General features: G+C 53.2%; 1 protein-coding gene across 2 annotated transcripts in view; it reads right to left on the bottom strand.

The window, feature by feature from the left end:
- Positions 1-18,260, bottom strand: part of IQGAP1 (IQ motif containing GTPase activating protein 1) — a 75,444-nt gene that overhangs the window by 17,148 nt on the left and 40,036 nt on the right. For both annotated transcript variants that reach the window (XM_037149125.2, XM_037149124.2), the window contains exons 9-26: positions 17,820-17,904; positions 15,959-16,122; positions 15,236-15,320; positions 14,379-14,542; positions 14,044-14,204; positions 12,617-12,741; positions 10,977-11,140; positions 7,066-7,156; positions 6,697-6,864; positions 5,567-5,709; positions 4,618-4,788; positions 3,932-4,015; positions 3,764-3,835; positions 3,594-3,663; positions 3,040-3,248; positions 2,226-2,381; positions 1,805-1,968; positions 1,099-1,323 (exon numbers count right to left, since the gene is read on the bottom strand). In XM_037149125.2, coding sequence (XP_037005020.1) covers positions 1,099-1,323; positions 1,805-1,968; positions 2,226-2,381; positions 3,040-3,248; positions 3,594-3,663; positions 3,764-3,835; positions 3,932-4,015; positions 4,618-4,788; positions 5,567-5,709; positions 6,697-6,864; positions 7,066-7,156; positions 10,977-11,140; positions 12,617-12,741; positions 14,044-14,204; positions 14,379-14,542; positions 15,236-15,320; positions 15,959-16,122; positions 17,820-17,904 — 2,501 coding nt within the window. The remainder of the gene's footprint in view (positions 1-1,098; positions 1,324-1,804; positions 1,969-2,225; positions 2,382-3,039; positions 3,249-3,593; positions 3,664-3,763; positions 3,836-3,931; positions 4,016-4,617; positions 4,789-5,566; positions 5,710-6,696; positions 6,865-7,065; positions 7,157-10,976; positions 11,141-12,616; positions 12,742-14,043; positions 14,205-14,378; positions 14,543-15,235; positions 15,321-15,958; positions 16,123-17,819; positions 17,905-18,260) is intronic.

The following is an 18,260-nucleotide window of genomic DNA, read 5'->3' on the forward strand; positions in this document are numbered from 1 at the left end:
GGACATCACCCCACTTGCCGCACCACCGCTGATTCATACGCATGGGTAGACTGTGAGCACAAGAATTCCGCCAAAACCAACAGCAGAGAGAGGCTTGCTGGGAGACAGACAGGCAGCTGAGCCACACAGAGCGCTCAGTGACGGCAACAATGGCCAGTCGCTGGCCCTGGCCTGCGGACCACGCCTGGAGCAGCACCGGCACGTGGCGCCCCCCCACACACTCCAGAACGAGGGGAAACCCGCACAGACTTGGCTGCGCACACGCATCCTTCTCCTGCCTGCATCCTCGCCCGAGCTGGACCCGCCCAGGAATGCCCTGGCCCCCTGAGCTGTATTTGCCCAGCGCTACTCGTATCCTAGTGACACACTTGTGCGTCCGATGTGTTGATGCTGGTGGTCAAACCACAGCCCGGCAGAGCATCTCCTGCATGCTGTCAACTCAGTCCGTCCAGCTCCCAGTGTCCCAGGGCAGCGAGTCCCTCGGCCCACACCTTCCCCTCTTCGTTTCAACGTGACCAGGACCACGCTCAGATCCACTCAAGACTTCCGGCCCCACTGCATCTCCAGTCATGCCGGCTGCTCTCGGGTCCTGGGGGCAGGAGGGCCCTCCCTCCACTAGACAACACTCAGGCAGAAGGCTCTGGGCCTCGCTCTTGGCAGGGCGGGCCCCGCCTCCTCCGTTGGGTCTCAGCGAAGTGGAATTTCACCTTCTCAGACACGCTCTCCCTACCCACGATCCAAGTCAGCCCCCTCCTGTCTTGTCCACTCCAGTTCCCCACACAAAGCCCCATGAAAACGCTCAACTTCTAACTCTGTGTTCGTTTCTGTACAACAATGAGCTACAAAGAGAGCAGGGGGCTGTCTCACTCGCTGTTATGTGACGGTTACGTGCGTCCAACACAGTGCCTGGCACAAACAGAGCTCCATGGATACGTGCTATGCAAGTGAACACGCCAGCAGGTCAACGACTTGAAAAAGAGGTTTCTTAAGGAAAAACTACCTGAACAATTACTGGTTTGTCAATCAAAGGTCAACTGCTTTTAAAAGAAAGGAAAATATACAAAAACACAGCAGAAAAGGTGGTTGTGGCTGCCGCACCTCGCCTCTCCTGTCTGAGACTCCATCTGATTGACCCATGATTTGTAAATGTCCACGGGGTCCGTTTTGATGTTGAGAGACTTGTCGTCCATAATCTCCTTCACGACCGGGGCCAGGATCTGTCTCAGGGCGTTCTGGCCCCGCGCGCCGCGGTTGAAACTTACAACCATCTTAATGACTGTGGGATTTCCCGTCACGATCTCTTGAATCTGGTCTACCTTTGACCTGTAAAGACATCAGAAGCAAACTCAATTTACACTAATCACAGAATGTGCGAGCTTAGAGATCCTCCCTGCTTAACCATCCCATCTCCGGACACAGAAAGAGCGGGAGCAAAGAAGACACTTGCTCTTCCTCTGGAAAACATGCCAACCCCTCATCTGAACCCAGAACACCTTTCTGCTGCTGCGAACCCCATCGTGGGGGCGTGAGCAGCTCCTTTATTAGACAGAAGTATGCAATCTCGGTGTTAAGATCAATTTCTTTAAAAACTGTATTTTAATATAGAAATGTTCCTGAAATTCAGCAAATGCATTATTTCAGCACCCCCCCCCAGAAGCAGCACCACTTTACGTTAGTAATTTAACAAGCAGATGCTTCGTTCGCGCATCCCACACAAGCCACGGCATTGACCGAGACGGCCGAGAGGCACGGCCGCCGGGCTCTCCAGCTCCGCCCGAGCCTCCGGCAACGGGGAGACCCCTACTTGATCTCCTCCTGGAGCGCCGTCTTGAAGAGCCGCAGCAGCAGGTACTCCTCCCGCTGGTTGGAGGCGTAGTTGTAGAGGGTAAAGATGACGGAGTCCATGAACTTGGTGGACTTGTTTTGGGGCATCTGAAAAATCAGCTTGGCCAGGTAGGTGGGGTTGGTCTGAAATGAGACCAAGGGAGAAGTCATTTCTGGATCCTGTAAAGGCTGGGAAAAGTATTCAAGGTTTTTTTAAGTTGAAGGATTAGAATGCATGTAAGTAAGGAAATAAAATGTAAAGACGGACAGAAAGACAAGACAGCCCTTTGCTCGTCGCTCAGTGGAAATTGGAAACAGTTCCACAGAGATTTGCAGGCAAGGTTTTCTTATGCAAACGGACTGAGCTCAACCTGTCCATGCTGCTCCCAGGAGCCACTTGCCTGCAATAAGTAAAACAGGTGTTGATAAGCTTCCAGCTTCTCTCGCTTCTCCTTGCTCAAAGCCTTGAGACCCCCCTTCTGCTTATTGAGCATCATCATATCAGACAACTGTTCCTTATTCTTTTTGGTCAGTTTTTTACTGTGGGAAACCACATCCTGTAAACAGAAAACAGCAACACACAAGTCAGACAGCTCTCAAAGACGGAGCCCTGGGCCCCGTGGAAAGGCCTCCCGCTGCACTGGCAGGTCCCAGCACACAAAGGGGACCCGCCGCCCCGTGCCTGCTCTCAGGGCACCACTCAGACGCGGTCCTGCTTCCACCGCCCTGTGCAGACCCTGACCCATAGAAATGCCCATTGAGTCCACAAACCAGCACATAAGAATCTATCTGAAAAGCAAAGCCTTAAATACAATAAAAGCTACATATACACTGAGACATTAACTGCCACGTTATTTGTAATAACAAAAACCTGTTAAATAGTTGCACACCAAAGAGGTCAATTATAGTCAATCTTCTAATGAATTACAGTGCTGCCATTAAAAATAACATTTATGACTATGTATCATACATATGGAAAACATTTTACCCTTTAATATTAAGTTAAAACGTAGTATGCAAAATGATTGCAGGGTGGTGGAATTATGGGATGGGTTTTATCTTCTTTTTTTCTATTTAAAATCTTGCTATTAAATTACAGTATTTCATTTCTTATATAACTTTTGAAAAACTTATGGCAGTCGCTGAGAAGCAAGCCAGCCTCCACCCTCCCCACGAATCAGCAGGGGAACCAAAGTGCCTGGCTCTGGAATGTACCTGCAATGTAATTTTGTTTTTCACCAGCAGTCCGATTTTGATATCCATGAGATTGAGGTCATTCTCCAGCTGCTGGTTGGAACGAATGAGGGTAATGACCTCCTCCCGCATCTTCATAAGATCCAGCTCCTCCTGAAAATCCTGGTCACTCTGGTCGAGCAGGTGGACAAATTTCCGCACCACGACCATCGGCGGATCCTCGGCGTTAACTGACAGAGAGAAAGCACATGTCAGACAGAGAAGGACGTTCCCGGGAAAAGCTCTGGGTCTGGAGAGACCGCCTGGAAGAAGCAGCCGCCTTCACCGATATTTGTTTATTTCTGAGGCGTGCAAGGACAACCACCGCATGCAGCCCCCTCGGTCATGCTATTGCTATGTTGTGACAAAGCCAACACGCAAGGAAAAGGACATGTAGGCACCGGTGAGCAAAGGGGGTTAAATCACAAGCAGCGCCACCCCCCCAAGCCTTGCCTGCAGGACAGAAAAGAGATCCGCGGGGAGGACCCAGAACCCGACGGCCTCAACTCCTCCTCCGCTGAGCCACCGCTACTCACTGAGAGTCTTGTAGTCGTCACGAGCTTTGTTGGCCCGAATGAAAGCCTGGATTTTGATAATGTCATTTATCTAAGGAACAAAGGAGAAGAAATTCTTTTGGTCACTCGTCCACCCAAAATATAGCAAAACAGATTCTTGTTACCGACCCTTGTTACTGAAAGGCACTCACGTGGTCTCGGAAATACTGCAGGCGATCCCTGTAGCGCTTTCTAGCTTGGTGCATCCTCGCCAGGGACTGGATCTGTGGGAAGCGGACCCTGGGAGTTATACCAGTCCTGCACCTCCACCCAGGCTGCACTCACGCCCCACGCCGGGAGGCCCTGCCGGCCTGCCGTACCTTCACCACTTCGTCTTTGTGGGAGCGCAGGTACGCCAAACGGTCCTGATAAGCCCTCTTCTGCTTGTATCCTCTCCACTGCGACTGAAACCATCAAATATGGCAGTGGACCCGTTATTTCCAAGGATCAGAGGACGCCGAAAAGTTTCCTCTTGATACACTACCCAAGCGCAATTCATGGCAAAGCCTGAACGAGGGAGGACCTTGTCCTCCAGCGACGGGAACGCAGGCGGAGGCTGCGCCGCCACCAGCAGCGCGCACCGCCCAACTCCCCGTCCCCGCTGGTGCTCCCGCCCCTTAGAAATGCCTCCAGGCAGCTTCTTGCTGGCTCCGTACAGCAGAGCTGCTGAGGAGGAGAGACACCGGCACCCCGCTCACAGAGGAGCACACGGCGGAGACAGGCCCGCCACGCCCTGGCGGCCACGGGGTGCTGTTCCTCACTCAGGATCCTTTCTGGGACACTGCACCACCCCACCAGAAAAGCTGCCCCTCAGCTGACACCTCAGCACTAAAGGCCACCGTAAGCAAACTCTGATTACAGGGGGAGGGAAGACACTTGTCAGAAGAAGGGTGAGACTAAGAAGTCAGAAGGAAAACACACTCGGACGTCCGGTCGTAAGGGCTGCCTGTGTACTCGCCCTGCCCGAGGCGTCCACCTGCCGTCTGCGCGCTAGGCCCTGAAATACCTGAATGCAGGTGATGGCAGGAATTTGCTTCTTCAGGAAATTCATCCTGGACCGGAACTCCTGGCGGACCAGGTAGCCACGGCAACGGGCCTGCAGCCTGGTGATCAGGCCTTCGTTGGCCAGCCAAAGCTGCTCTCGGTTATAGGCAGCTGTCACCCCGGAGATGGAACTCTGAAAGAGCACGCGGCCACGTGGCAGGGTGAGCACAGGTGAGAAGGGACACAGGTTTTAACACGGGGCCGCCCACAGCGCACACGCCAGCCCTCACTGCTTTCTCAGCCCGTACTCAACCTCTGAGCAACGGGAATGACTTCAGACCCATTTTCCACGGCCAGGCAGTTGTCACACCCCACACGCCACAGCCAGTAACTTGATCTTTGACCTCCTACGTACCCACTCATCTATCTGCCCAACACTGACGCTACCAGGGACTGTGCCTGGGTCGGCGTTGACGAGAAGACAGAGTAACAGGGGCCAACAGAGGGCTGAGTCCCAAGTCCCGGAAGCCCCTGGCCTGCCGCCAGGAGGACACTACAGGGAAACCGCCCGGCTGCATCTGAACGTACAGGTGATGGCCTACTGCGTGCGGTACAGCTTGGGGTTTGTGCGACAGTCAGAAAAGAGGGGTCAAAATGTAAAAACTGGGAGAGATTAACAGTAGCTGCATTCAACGGGGAGTGAGAGCAACTTTTCATTTTTGTTTTCTGGATATCCGCGTTTTTAATAGGCACACAATGTACCTGACTTAATTCTACAATCCGGACGTTTCTTTAATTTAGGCCTGAGTCCCTCTCCTAACCACTAGGAAAACAATTACTCTAAAACGGTTGATTGCGTGGCCTCAATTTCAGTCTCAGGCTCCGGACCACACGCCCTGCTCCTCCTCGCTGATATTAGCCCTGACACAGTTTCTCTCAGCTTCCTCTTACGTGAAGAAAATGGGACCTACCTGGATCTCCTCCCGCGCGAGCTGCAGGGAATTCTGCACGAAGGCTGGGGGTTCGTCCCATCCTCCTTCCTGAGTCTCCAGGTTGTGGTAATAATAGTATCCGCCTTTCACCCAGTGCTTCACCCACTTGCTGTTGTTATCGCCTGGCAGACAACGGGGAAGGGAAGGCTACTGAGACCCAGAGCCGCACACTCCACGCTCACACGTCTGCTGTATGACAGGATGGTCCCCGGGAGGTTTACAATCTAAATGAAGCCCACTCCACACACCTGTCCTTGGATCTATGGGGACAAAGGTGCATCCTAATTCCCTCATACATTATGGCTTCGGGATGTTGCATTAACTCACTCCCATCTACGTTATGAAAAGAAAATACCTACAGCCCTGGCTGGTGTAGCTCAATGGATTGAGCACGGGCCTGCGAACCAGACAATTGAGGTTCGATTCCCAGTCAGGGCACATGCCTGGGTTGCAGACCATTTCCCTGCAGGCCAATTCCCAACAGGGGACGCATGAAAGGCAACCATACATTGATGTTTCTCTCCCTCTCTCCTTCCCTTCCCCTCTAAAGATAAATAAATAAAATCTTAAAAAAAAAAAAAAAAAAAAAAACCTACAAAGTCCAACTGTGGAACAAACTTTGATTAACTTTGTTCCTTCCAAAACCAACGTCTATTACTTTGTCTATCAGAACACTACTTTTTGATTAAAAAAACCTGCAACCATTTTGCCTCTCTAGTTAATAAAAAAAAAAAGGGCCGTGATAAAGGGATGACAAATTTTATCTTTGTTCCCCTCCTTTTGCAGATAAACTACTTTTATCTACCTGGAGGCTTAGAAATTGCAGGAGCTACTGACACCCTAAGAAAGCTAAACAGTCAAAGATCTCGATCCTTCCTGCATTTTCATAACATTGACCTTTTTTAACAGAGTTGCCCACAAGGGGAAAAAGGATACTTTCAAAAATAGGGATATTATGTCTCCTCACGGTATTTAAAAGAAGCCCAAACATCATACTTCTATACAAAAGTGTCTTTCCCTATAGACTGACTGTCCCTTCGTCCACATCGGTCCCCTCATACCCTCACGCTCTCAGCTTCAGGGCACACATTTCGGTCCCCGTGACTCACCTGCCGCCAGCTTTCTCCTCTTGGCTTCAGCCAGGTCGCTCAGGTACGTCTCCCCACACTCAGGGATGACTCCGTACAGGCCGACGTCCGGGGACCGGAGGGCGCCCAGCGTTCTGCCAACGTCACTGCTCTCCACGGCCTTGTTGATGGCGAAGATTCCTAAGGCAACTATGGTGGAAGACAAGCGTTACTGCAGAGTTCAGGAAGCACCCCCACTCACAGCCTGGGTCACCCGGACGCGCCTCCCGCCCAGCTGCTCCCCGACACGTCTCCGTCTCACTCCGGCTGAAGGATGAAGGCCTGACCTGGAGCGGCGCCCCCCCAACCCCCCGCCCTCCCCGGAACAGAGACGAAGCCGCTGCTACTTACACCTCTGGGCCTCCTGGGTGTCCTTGTTGGACTGCCAGATCCCACCTTGAATTTCATCCAACCACAGCACAGCCGACTCGTCCTGGGTTTCCTGCAACCGCGAAGAGCGAAATGATAATAAGGGCCATGAAGTCAGGGCACAGATGACGGAGGGGCTTCTGAGACGCAGCCAGACACGGAGGGGGTTTCACACACACGAGACACGTGGAACAGTCACATGGGAGAAGCCGGGCCTCAAAAAACTGGTGAAAGGTTACGAGAAATGCTTCAGATAAAGCGATAAATACAAGAAGAGGAACTCAAGTGGTTCAGGGGGCCAAGAGCAGGCAGAAGGGACAAAAGGACCAGCCTGGGAAGGAGCTCCAGGAAACGTAAGGAAATGCCCATCAGGCGATTAGCAGACCGCCCGCTGACTCTCAGAGACGCCGGTGGACGTGCACGAGGAAGAGCATAGACGCAACCGGAGTCCCAGTCACTAGACAAACAACGACAGTAACAGACAGCAACGGACGTGGAGGAAGAAGACAATGCCTTCGGGGCTGCCCTGTGAAGACGCCCAGTTTCACAAACTACAGGACGCGCGCAGAGACGAGAACGTGTGGTCCAAACAAGGAGAACAGCAGGTAACAGAAATTTCCCAAACTGGGCATGGCAGGCAGAGACTTGTAGCAGCTGTTTTAAAAGTGTTCAAAGAACCAAAGGATGTAAGAACAAGGTCTTGCCAGAGAGTCATCAACACAGAGACAGGAATCCTGTTTTGCAAAGATGGATCAAATGAAATTTTGGAGTCGTAAAGGATGGAAACTGAAATGAAGAAATCCCGAGAGGGAGGCAGCAGACGTGAGCAAACTGAAGTGGTCCAGCCTGAGGGACGGTGAGGGAAAGAAGGAGCGAAGCCCCCAAGACCCGCGGCACCATCAGTAACATCGACACAGTCACGATGGGACTCCCAGGAGCTGAGAGAGAGAGAAGCAGGAAGGTGACTTGAAGAGAATTTGAAAAGACCTATAACAAATACACAGATGGAATAATAGTCAAAACATCTTCTACAGAAAAACAAAACCAAAACCCCAGGACCACAGGCTTCACTGGTGATCCCTACTGAACATCTGGAGGGGAGTTAAGGCCAGTCCTTTACAGACTCTTCCAAACCGCGGAGGACAAAGGGAAACGCTCCCTTCATTCCGTGAGGCCAGCAGTCCCCTGACACCAAACCAGACACAAAGAGAACGACAGACCAACTCGAAGACCTTTCGCTGCTGGCTAAATTTGGAGCTCAGAAGATTATTTTTAAAGCCACTTCCAAAATGGCTCAGAGAAACCTAGAAGCCAAGCTGCGGCCTTAAAGAAGGCAATCCCACCCACCGCGTGGCCCACCCTGACAGTGCGAGGCGAATGTCCCTCTCACTGCCCCTTCCTGAGCCTGCGATGGACTCTGAGAAGGTGTTCCAGGGCAAAAGGAGATGCTTCCAACTCCAGTCACATCCTCTAGCGGCTTAACCCCCACGACGCAGCCTTCGGCCAGAGTGGGAGCGCGGGCAGGTGCCCATTTCGCTCTCCGTCCCCTTTCCTGTTTTAGACACGGACCAGGCCTAGTCGTTGGCCCAAAGCCCACTCCCCCGTCCATCACACTGAGGATCTGGCAGGACTTACACGGCAGCAACAGCAAACCCTGCCACCGGGGGCCTCCGCGGAGTCACCGCCGCCAGGCACTCCCCCTCCCCCCCACCTGAGGCTCTGAGTCAGCACACAGAGTATAAATCTTAGATGATCTATGTTTCTAAATTGACCTTTTCAAGAGCTCTGATGATCAGCCACGTTTGGGGAGCACTGAGCCCACTGATGCGAGCGCGGTTCCCACAGACAGAAACCTCCGCTGACGGCTTCTCCACAGCCGTGTGCCTCTCGCCCGTGCGGGTGGGTCAGCTCGTCCTTCCGGCAGGTTCCCAGCCACAGAGCAGGAGCTGTGAGCCCACCCCCACCACAGGGCCGCACGCACAGGCCCCTTCTGTGAGGGCCGGTACTCGCCACATCGACACCATCAGGGCAGGGCAACGTCCACAACTCTGGTGACAGCGGAACCGAAGGAGATGTGCCCCCTTCTTGCCCACGACTCCTCCACCTGCACCGTGGGCGTCAGCGCCTCGAACACAGAAGCCCTGGCCTGTGCGTCTGCCTTTGGGTTCCCAGAAAGAACCCGCCCCTGAATTAAGAATTTCTTTCAGCGCCTCTTCTTGCTACAAGAACCTCACTGCAGGGATCTTTTCAGTATATTTAAAACAAAAAGCAAAAACAAAACAACACTACATTCCTCCCTACCTAATTGCTGTTAGTTAGGAAGGACTTAAAAGCAGATTAATCATAATTAGAAAAACAGATATTTACCCTTTTAGCACACAACTAACACCTGAGGGCCTACTCCATACAAACTAACTTCCGACTCAGCAATGGCATTACAAAAAGGTATTAATCTTGTCCATTTCCTGAACAAACCCGCTGAGAGGCAAGACAGACGTCCCCAGAGACGGCTGTGTGCCACAACGGCACGCTCACAGCCCCACTTTCCCAACAGCCGAAAAGTGGGTACAACCCGTGTGTCCATCAACTCACGGACGGGACGGCTCCACACGAGGGAATGTTCTGCAACAGTAAAAAGAAACGAAGGAGGGTCGCACGCTGTAATTCGGGCGAAGCGAAGCGAGCCCAGGGACCGGCGCCGGTCCCACAGGCCACGTACAGCACGGACGCACGCACAGGGAATCTCCGGGCGGCAAAGGCGGCAGGGACGGAGGGTGCTGAGCGGCAGGGACGGAGGCCTCGGGCACCGGGCTGCTCTTGGGGCTGACGGAAATGCTCTAAAAATAACTGCTGATTATTTTTAGACACTTAGATGTTTTAGTTATTTAGATACTACTGGTAGGGCACAATTCTGTAAATAGACTAAAAATCACTGAATTGTATACTTTAAAATGGTCACTTGTATTGTGTGAATATCTCAATAGACCTGTTACAAAAAATTTTTTTTGCAAAATTACCTACTAAAGCATATATGATTACATTATGGTTTAGATAGGTATTCCCTATGATCCACACGTTCCCCTTCTAAATGTATATCTACTAGAAACGCATGTGTATTTTCCCAAAGACATGCGCTACAGTATCCACAGAAGCACTATTTGCAATAGCCAAAAAGTGGGGAACAACCAAAATTTCACCACTGCTAGCACATACAGTCACACAATGGAAAAGCACACGGCAGTGACAAAGAAGGGACGACCACCCGGGCAAATCCTGCCGACATGAATGTCGGGTGGAAGCAGCCAGACGCACAAGAGCACATGATGTACGACCTCACTTACACGCAGGTCAGAAAGAGGCAGAAATCGACTGTGGTGTCGGAACCAGGATGGTGGTTTCCGACAGAGGGTGGAGGGGTTTCTGAGGATGGTAGGGTGTAAAAGAAGGGTTCTATTAAATGCTTGTTTTTTTTACCTTAAAAAAAAAAATGTACTGACTTGAGAGAGAAAGAGAGAGACGTGGATTTGTAGTCCCGTGTATTCGTGCACTCATCGGTTGATTCTTGCATGTGTCCCGACTGGGGATGGAACCCGCAACCTTGGTGTATCAGGACGATGCCATAAGCAGCTGAGCTACCCGGTCAGGGCAATGATTAATGTTTTTTATAATCTGCATACCAATTACACAGTGTCGTGCATCTTTGAATCTTCTATTTCAATACAGAATTTACTTAGAGATGTAGAGAAAAAACAGTGAAGCTTCCAGAAGGCGGAGCGCTGAACTCCAGGTGCTCCAGAAGAGCCGCTGGGCAACTCAGGGGAGAACCCCCACCACCCGTGTCTCGGAGCTCCGTGCTCTGGAGCACAGAGGTGCACCCCGGCCACGCCACTCACCTGGGCTTTCTCCCTCTTTGCTCGGATCAGCGTGTCTTGGTAGTGCTGGGCCACTTCCGCCAGGACGCCCTCCAGCTTGGCGGCGGGGATCTGCAGGGCCTGCAGGGTCTTCTGGGCGTCACCTTCGTCCAGGGCTTCGTTAATTAACCCGATGGCTAAAATCCCTAACGGTGAGGAAACAAAGGCCACTGGTTTCACGGAGAAATGCTATAAGCAAATCAACCTTGACTCACGCAAAGCCTAAATCCCCCCCAAGCATGGCCACGACTCAAACTACAATTTGTCACCGTGACATTGAGTGGCACCAGCTTTTCTAAACTTAGTGTTTGCTTCACTGGAAGTGCACGCCCTCGTGCCCGTATTCCCACTAAAGCTCAGGTCCTGCAGTTTTACTGGTGACGGTTCCACCTTAAACACGGGAACACTCTGGTGACACTGGCTTTGTGGTACTTTCCAGACACACGTCCATGTGTCACCAAACCATTCCTGATTCACCAAGAGCCAGAATTCAAGGGATCGTAAAAAGTCACCTAATTCAATATTATCCGGGGAAAAAGATGGGGCTTAGGGATCTCCCTCCTCCGACGAGTAGCAGATGGAGGACCCAGCGCAGGCTCCCGCCGCTAAGTCAAGGCTGTCTCCACTAAGTCTGCTGAATGCGTCTCACAGGACACATCAACTACATAGAAACATGCATTCTCACAGTATCCTGGTCAGCTGTGCTGCCTGCGTAAGGATTCCACTGTGCAGTAAAACTTTGGCTGGTCTTGGTCTCTGGTTCCTGGGAAAGAGCCTCTGAACTCCTAGAACTTCCCGGGTGAGAGGGTAACGCTGTCACTCACAGTGGGCCCCTCAGCAGGGCCGGGGTGGGGCTGACTAGAAGCCTGGGGCTCTGAGCCACGTGCTGTATTGGCCCAGTCTTCCCATCTCCAGGGAGGGGAGATGGTCTGGAAATCAAGTGCAATCACATGGCCAGTGACACAGTCGATCATTCGTGTGTAATGACGCCCCAACAAAAAAACTCTGGACACCCCAGGCCAGGCGAGCTCTCCTGGCTCTGATACACACAGATATGTGGGAAGGTGGCACAGCCTAGGCGCACCCTACCAGACACAGTGGCACCGGGTGAGGACACCCTGAGGACCCCTTCCTTGGGCTCGTCCTGGTTCATACCCTTCACTACAATCACAGCACTTTCCTGAGCTCTGCGAGTCAGTCTAGAAAAGCACGGAACCTGAGTGGGTACAGGAAACGCTGAATTTATAGCGTGTTGTGCAGAAGGGGGCGGCCTGAGAGCTTTGGCATGTTCAGCTGACGTCTGAAGTGGCAGGAGCCCTGTGAGCACCTGTGCGATGTGACCTGACTCCAGGCGCTTACTGTCAGAACGACCTGACGTAGCAGCATGTAAAAATAACAGGCCACGTTCAAGACACCTCCCGAAAATTTCAGTCATCACCTGCACACCTACTTATAGCAGTTGCCTGGTGTGGTGGAAACAATGGCCAACCTTGGCTTTTTGGGTTTTATACATCTACATTTCAGTGTTCAAAACTCCTTTCGGGAGCAGTGAGTGTGTAGAACCAGCCCCCGGAACGGCGCCCACTCCCACCGAGACGCTCTCGGGTGGGAGGGTCACTCACTCTCGTGCTCCTCCTGCACCACCAGGTTCACATGGTCCACGCAGGCCTGGATGTCGTTCCACGTAACGAACTCGTTGCTCTCCGCGTGCGCCTGAGCTTTCAGCTTCATCAGCTCATCGAGATACCTGCCCCAGCGCCCCCGCAGAAAAGACAGTGAAGTGCGACATGGGAACAGGGACCTCTGGGGCGACTGCGGGGGCAGGAATGGGAAGACTGGAGGCAAAGAACCCAAGAACCCAGACAGTCGGCGTATTCCCTCCCCGGTGTGATATTTTCTAGAAGCCAGCGTTGGGACCAAGAAGTTAGCACCAAAAAGCTGTGAAAACGTAAGGTATCCCCTGTTCTCAACAGCCCCTCAATTCCAGGAAAGACCAATGTAAGAATCGGGGAGAGGCAGCAGCTCAACACGCCGTCACTTGGCAGCTCTTAATGAAAGTACTGACTTTAGCAAGAATTATGAATTGGGGTTAAAAATATTAAGTCAATGGGTGGTCAATGGGGAACTGGGCATTTTGATGGGGCAACAGGTGCAAAAAGAGATTATGGTCTGGCGAGAGATAAACCCAGACAGATATCTGTGGGAGGGACAACCAGGCTCCCTAATCCGAGGACCAATCTTACTACTGTGAGTGGCAGACAGATTTCATGTGAGTCTTGACGAGAAAACATGAGCTAGACATCAACATAAATGTTCAAAAAGGAATCTTTAAAGCCTTTGACCCTATTTCCAATTTATAGGAATAAGACAAGTATTAGGAAACAACCAGAACCAGGAGATGGGAACATTCTATGGGACAAGTGACCCTATCTCTTTAACAAAGATACCAAAGGGACCCAGCAGACAGACAGCACGCCCGGCCCCGGCCCGGCCCCGTCTGAACAACCCAGCCGGGGAGCCCAGGAGCCGCGAGGAGCCACGGAGCTGGGCCAAGCGTACAGGAGCTGCAGTGGCATCTCTGCGTTCATCAGGGTATGAAACAGTGTCCCCCGGCCATGCAGCACCTGTCGCCACTGTTTAAATCCAAGTTCCTCTGTTTCAGAGTGGAATGACACGGTACCTGTAACTTACTATAACCCTTCAGGATAAAAAAGCAACGCCCCGGCTGGCGTAGCTCAGTGGATCGAGTGGCAGCCTGTGAACCAAAGGGTTGCCGGTTCGATTCCCAGTCAGGGCACATGCCTGGGTTGCAGGCCAAGTCCCCACTTGGGGGCACACGAGAGGCAACCACACACTGGTGTTGCTCTCCTTCCCTTCCTCTCTCTCCAAATACAAATAAAAATAAAATCTTTTTTTAAAAGTATAAAATGAATCAAAATAGAAAGAGGAAAGAGATGACCCTGAGAGAGTCGCAGCGCCCATGCAGAAAGGAGAGCTGACACAGGAGGGAGGGGACGGTCACCCGGGCCCCGCCCCTCGGGGCACCCACCTCTGACAGTTCTCCTCCTCGATGTTGGTCAGGCCCGTGACCGAGCTGCTCAGCTGCTTCCACACAGTGTTCATGTCCCCTGACTCCAGCGCCCGGTTGATGAGGGCCACCGACGACAACATCTCCACCGCGACCGAGAGCTCAGGGTGCGTGAGGCTATGCTGGACACACAGGGACGGGGACCCAGTGAGGACGGCCACTCGGTGCACAGTGGAGGTTGGAGAGGAGAAGACCACAAGGCGCCCAAGTTTCCAGCTAAAGGAGCCGGTGCCCCCCGATCGCCCCTCCCAGTGGGTGTTCAGCGCCCTCCCGCCGCGTCAGGGCCGCAGGCTCACTTCCGGGCTCTGCTGCTGCAGCGTGGCCAGCTCCTTCTGGTACAGGTCGGCCGCGAAGGGGTACACCTGGGGCAGCTGCGCTTCGGGGTTCATCAGCTCCAGAACGGTCTTCTCAGCAACGCCCTTCTGGATGGCAGCATTGATCGCCGCCACGGCTGCCAGCCCTGGCCAGGAACGGGGTCAGAGACATGGTTGGCTGAGCGCCGCGAGGGGAAGGAGCCGCAGGCGGTCCCAGGGCACAGTCACACCCTGTGCGCACTGTTAGCTGTGCCGTCCGCAGCGCAGGCTTCACGTGAGAGGGTGAGCTGCGAGGTACACAGCCTGCGGTGCAGCAAGGCTGTTTAAAGAGGCCTCCTCCTCTCCTCTCCAAATCAGCCGCAGCCACGCTGCTCTCTGCCTGAGCACCTCTTCCCTCCCCTGCGGCTGGCAAGGAAGGCAGCAGCCTCGTCAGCCTCCATCCAGAGCTTCCCACAGTCTTCTCACGCCTTTGCCTCAGACAACCCAGCACAAAACACCTCTGGAAACTGTATTCTAACCACTGTCCCTTCTACACAGCTTCCACCTCTGGGCCCTCTGCTCACACTTGCTTTCCCTGTTGCCCCACATTAAGAACATCCTTCTCTCTCCTCTTCACCAACCACTCCCCGACATCTCACCGGCTCCAGATATTTCCCCAACCAGCCACGAGGCTTACTGGCCGACGGGAGCCGTGGGCAGGAGGAGCCCCACTGCCAAAGGTGCCTGCTGGTGGATTCTGGTGACGGGTGACAGGCTCCAATCTCAGACCCCCGGTTACATGAAGCCAATCCCCTTCCCCCCTCACTATTCCCGGACACCACCCAGCTGGGGACCCGTACTTCTCTGGTACTGCTGGGCGGCGCTGTTGGCGGCATCCACGGCGGCCTGGAGGTCCTCCTTCTGCAGGGGCTCCGCCTGCCCGCCCTGAGGGAAGCAAGCAGCATGTGCGTCAAGCTGACTCCCGCCTCTGTCCCAGGCCATGAAGGTCTGCAGCCTCCACAGCTGTCACTCAGGACAGAAGGCAACGGGCCGGAGTGGCAGCCCCGGCCACGTCCGGGGTGCAGGGACCTTCTGGACACCAGCACGTTTAAAGAAGTGTTTTGAGAGAAGCACCGAAATGGCATATGAGATAAACTGTTTACAGGATCACTAGCACACGATGCTACTGACTCTGGCCACTACAGGCTGGGGATTAGTACAGTGTATACTTGCCTCTATTTAGACAAAAAAGCCCCTCGTACTTGCTCTGAACAATCCCACACAGTCTACTCCCATATGGGGAGGGCCACCCTGTGTCAGCCAGAGGGCACCAGCGAGGTCCGGGTTTTTAACAGGGAAATTCCTGAAGTACGAACGTAAAAAGCTCAGGCCTCCTCCAAAGGCTTCCGATGAAGAGTGGTTAGATCGGGAGGGTGGGCATTATTTATTTTAAAAGAGGACTTACAACCCTAAAACCAAACAGAGCTGAAGACAATGTGTGCAAGGCCTCCTAAGTAAATGACAGCGTGTGATTGGAATGGACGTGCAAAAACCCTTGCAGGCGGGACCCAGGGTCTCTTCACCTGTCGCTTCTGCTGCCGGTCGCTCAGGAGCTGCTTGAGGTACCAGTCGCTGTTCTTCTCCTGCAGGCCTCGAAGACCCAGCGCGGGGGACTGCAGGACCCTGAACAAGCCCAGGGCGGACCCCTTATCCAGAGCCAGGTCCACGTTTGCTAGCGCAGAAAACGCTGAGGAGGACAAGGGCAAGCACGGAAGAAAACACGGCGGTCAGGCTGTGACCTAGGACGCCGCTCCCTCCCCCGCCAACTCGGCTCAGACCGGGAGACGGAGTGCGGGCAGCCTTTGCCACGGATCACCACAGCAGCCTAAGACCTGCGGATCGTCAAGAAACCTTCGAGCCATCGGGTCCCCAGAGGCCCCAGCCAGGCTGGTCACCAGAGGTGACAGATTCCTGGGCCGCACCCAGGCCTACCGAAGAGCTTCCCGACGTAGACGGCCGGGCCCCAATACGGGAGCCGAGTACGAGGCACCAATCTAGACCAGTGCGCACCTGGACTCCCTCTAAGATGCCGGGCTGTTGTCTAGATTAAACTGCTCAGCGAGAGCGTGTCTCCCACAGAAACGTACCCCGCCTCGGACGGTTCTGTTTCACAGCACTGTCAGGGAGGGTGACGAGGGTGGGGGGCGGGGTCTAGACTTTGGGTGGTGAGCACACGGTGGGGTGTACAGATGTCGTGTTCTAACGCTGTGCACCTGAAACTTACACCATGTTATGAACCCGTTATTACCCCAATACGTTTAACTAGGACATTTAAAAACTAAAAAACCGGGGACACTCTCAGCCTGGAGCAACACCTGAACACAGCCAGGCCCGTCCCCTGTCACGGTCCACTCCAGACTGGAGCCTCCGTGGCCCCCACCCCTTCTCGCACGGCAGCGTGCCACCCCCTCACGGTCCTGGCATGTCCTGAATGCACCCCACCAACAGTGGTCGGGGCCTGACCCCAAGGGCGGTCCGGCCCTGGCTAATGCCAGGTACTGTCTACACCCTCTTGACAGTCCGGGCCTCTAACCTGAGGTCACACACACAGGACTTTAATATACTGTCTGAGGGTTAAGAACCAGGAATTTAACCCACAACCCTTTGGTGCAAAGGACGACACTCCGAGCAATTGAGCCACCTGGCCAGGGTTGAAATCAAATAAGATTTGAGTTCTTTTCCACTCCAGACCCAGACTCTTAATGAGTCGTGAAATGAACAGAACAAATACAGGAGACAGGCCAGTGAGTTTCTACAGAGTCACGTGCGTTAAATTCTGCATGAAACAGGGACTAAGTGGTAAAGGGGAAAAATACAATAAAGACCAAAAAATCCCGCATAAAGAAGTCCACGGGCTAGGGACCTGCACACGGCCTGTTGGGTCAGAAGGAACCCACACAGGCCCTTTAGCAGAAGGGCGACAAAATGAGAATGATGCTTTCAAAAAATCAATTTCTCAAAAGTGTTTTAACACACATATACGGAAATCATTACGAACAGTGCAATTTCATTTTCGTTTAACATGCTCTGAAAGGAGCCAGTGGCGGTCATTTCCAGGTGACAGGGGTCTGGCGTCTCCATTTATTCTTTACCTCTGGGTAATGTGGACTAGTCTTCAAAAGAAAAAGAAAGCTATTAACTACTTTAAAAATAGGGAAAAATAAAATTCCTGTTCAGAAATTTTTAAGGTGTGTAACAAGGTGAAAGAGTGAAACCAGCCAAACAGACCAGCCCGAAGCTGCGGCCCCGTGGGCGGGCGGAGGAAGGAGGGCTGCCTGTGGCCCCAGGCTCGACCCGGGGACCTCTGAACCCCAACAGTCAAACGGAGGGACACCCGTGATTCTGTGTTACCCGCCTAGGTGCCTGACGCGGGGCCGTACTTACTGTTCACTTTGTTTATATTGCCTTGGATTTCAGCTTGAGTGAGCAGCTCCTCGTAAACGTCCCTTTCTCTCTCCGAGTTGTCTGTCTGGAAATGAATTGACAGTGTGATCGGATTAGCTCGGGTCTCTAAGGAGACTCCGGAAACACACGTTGAGTGTCTCCCCCACAGTAACAGAACCGAGAGCAAGTGAAGGGGTGGCTTAAAACCTCCGAGTCAAGAACAAAGTGCTGGACGGCCGTAACTGAGACAAAACCCCAGGTTCGCTTCTGAAGGACAAGCCCCGGGCTCTCCCAGCGCCAGGCGGCGCCGAGGGCCCTGCCTGGCCTCCCACTGGGCAGAACAGCACCGGGGACCAGCTCTCAGAGCCTCTCGCTGGTTTGCATGAAATTGAAGGAGAAAGTAGAAGTTCCAGTGCAATCTATGGCCAAAAGACTAAGCAC

The sequence above is a fragment of the Artibeus jamaicensis genome, unplaced genomic scaffold (assembly GCF_021234435.1).
Source record: "Artibeus jamaicensis isolate MK-2021 breed Jamaican fruit bat unplaced genomic scaffold, CSHL_Jam_final scaffold_612, whole genome shotgun sequence".
NCBI lineage: Eukaryota > Metazoa > Chordata > Mammalia > Chiroptera > Phyllostomidae > Artibeus > Artibeus jamaicensis.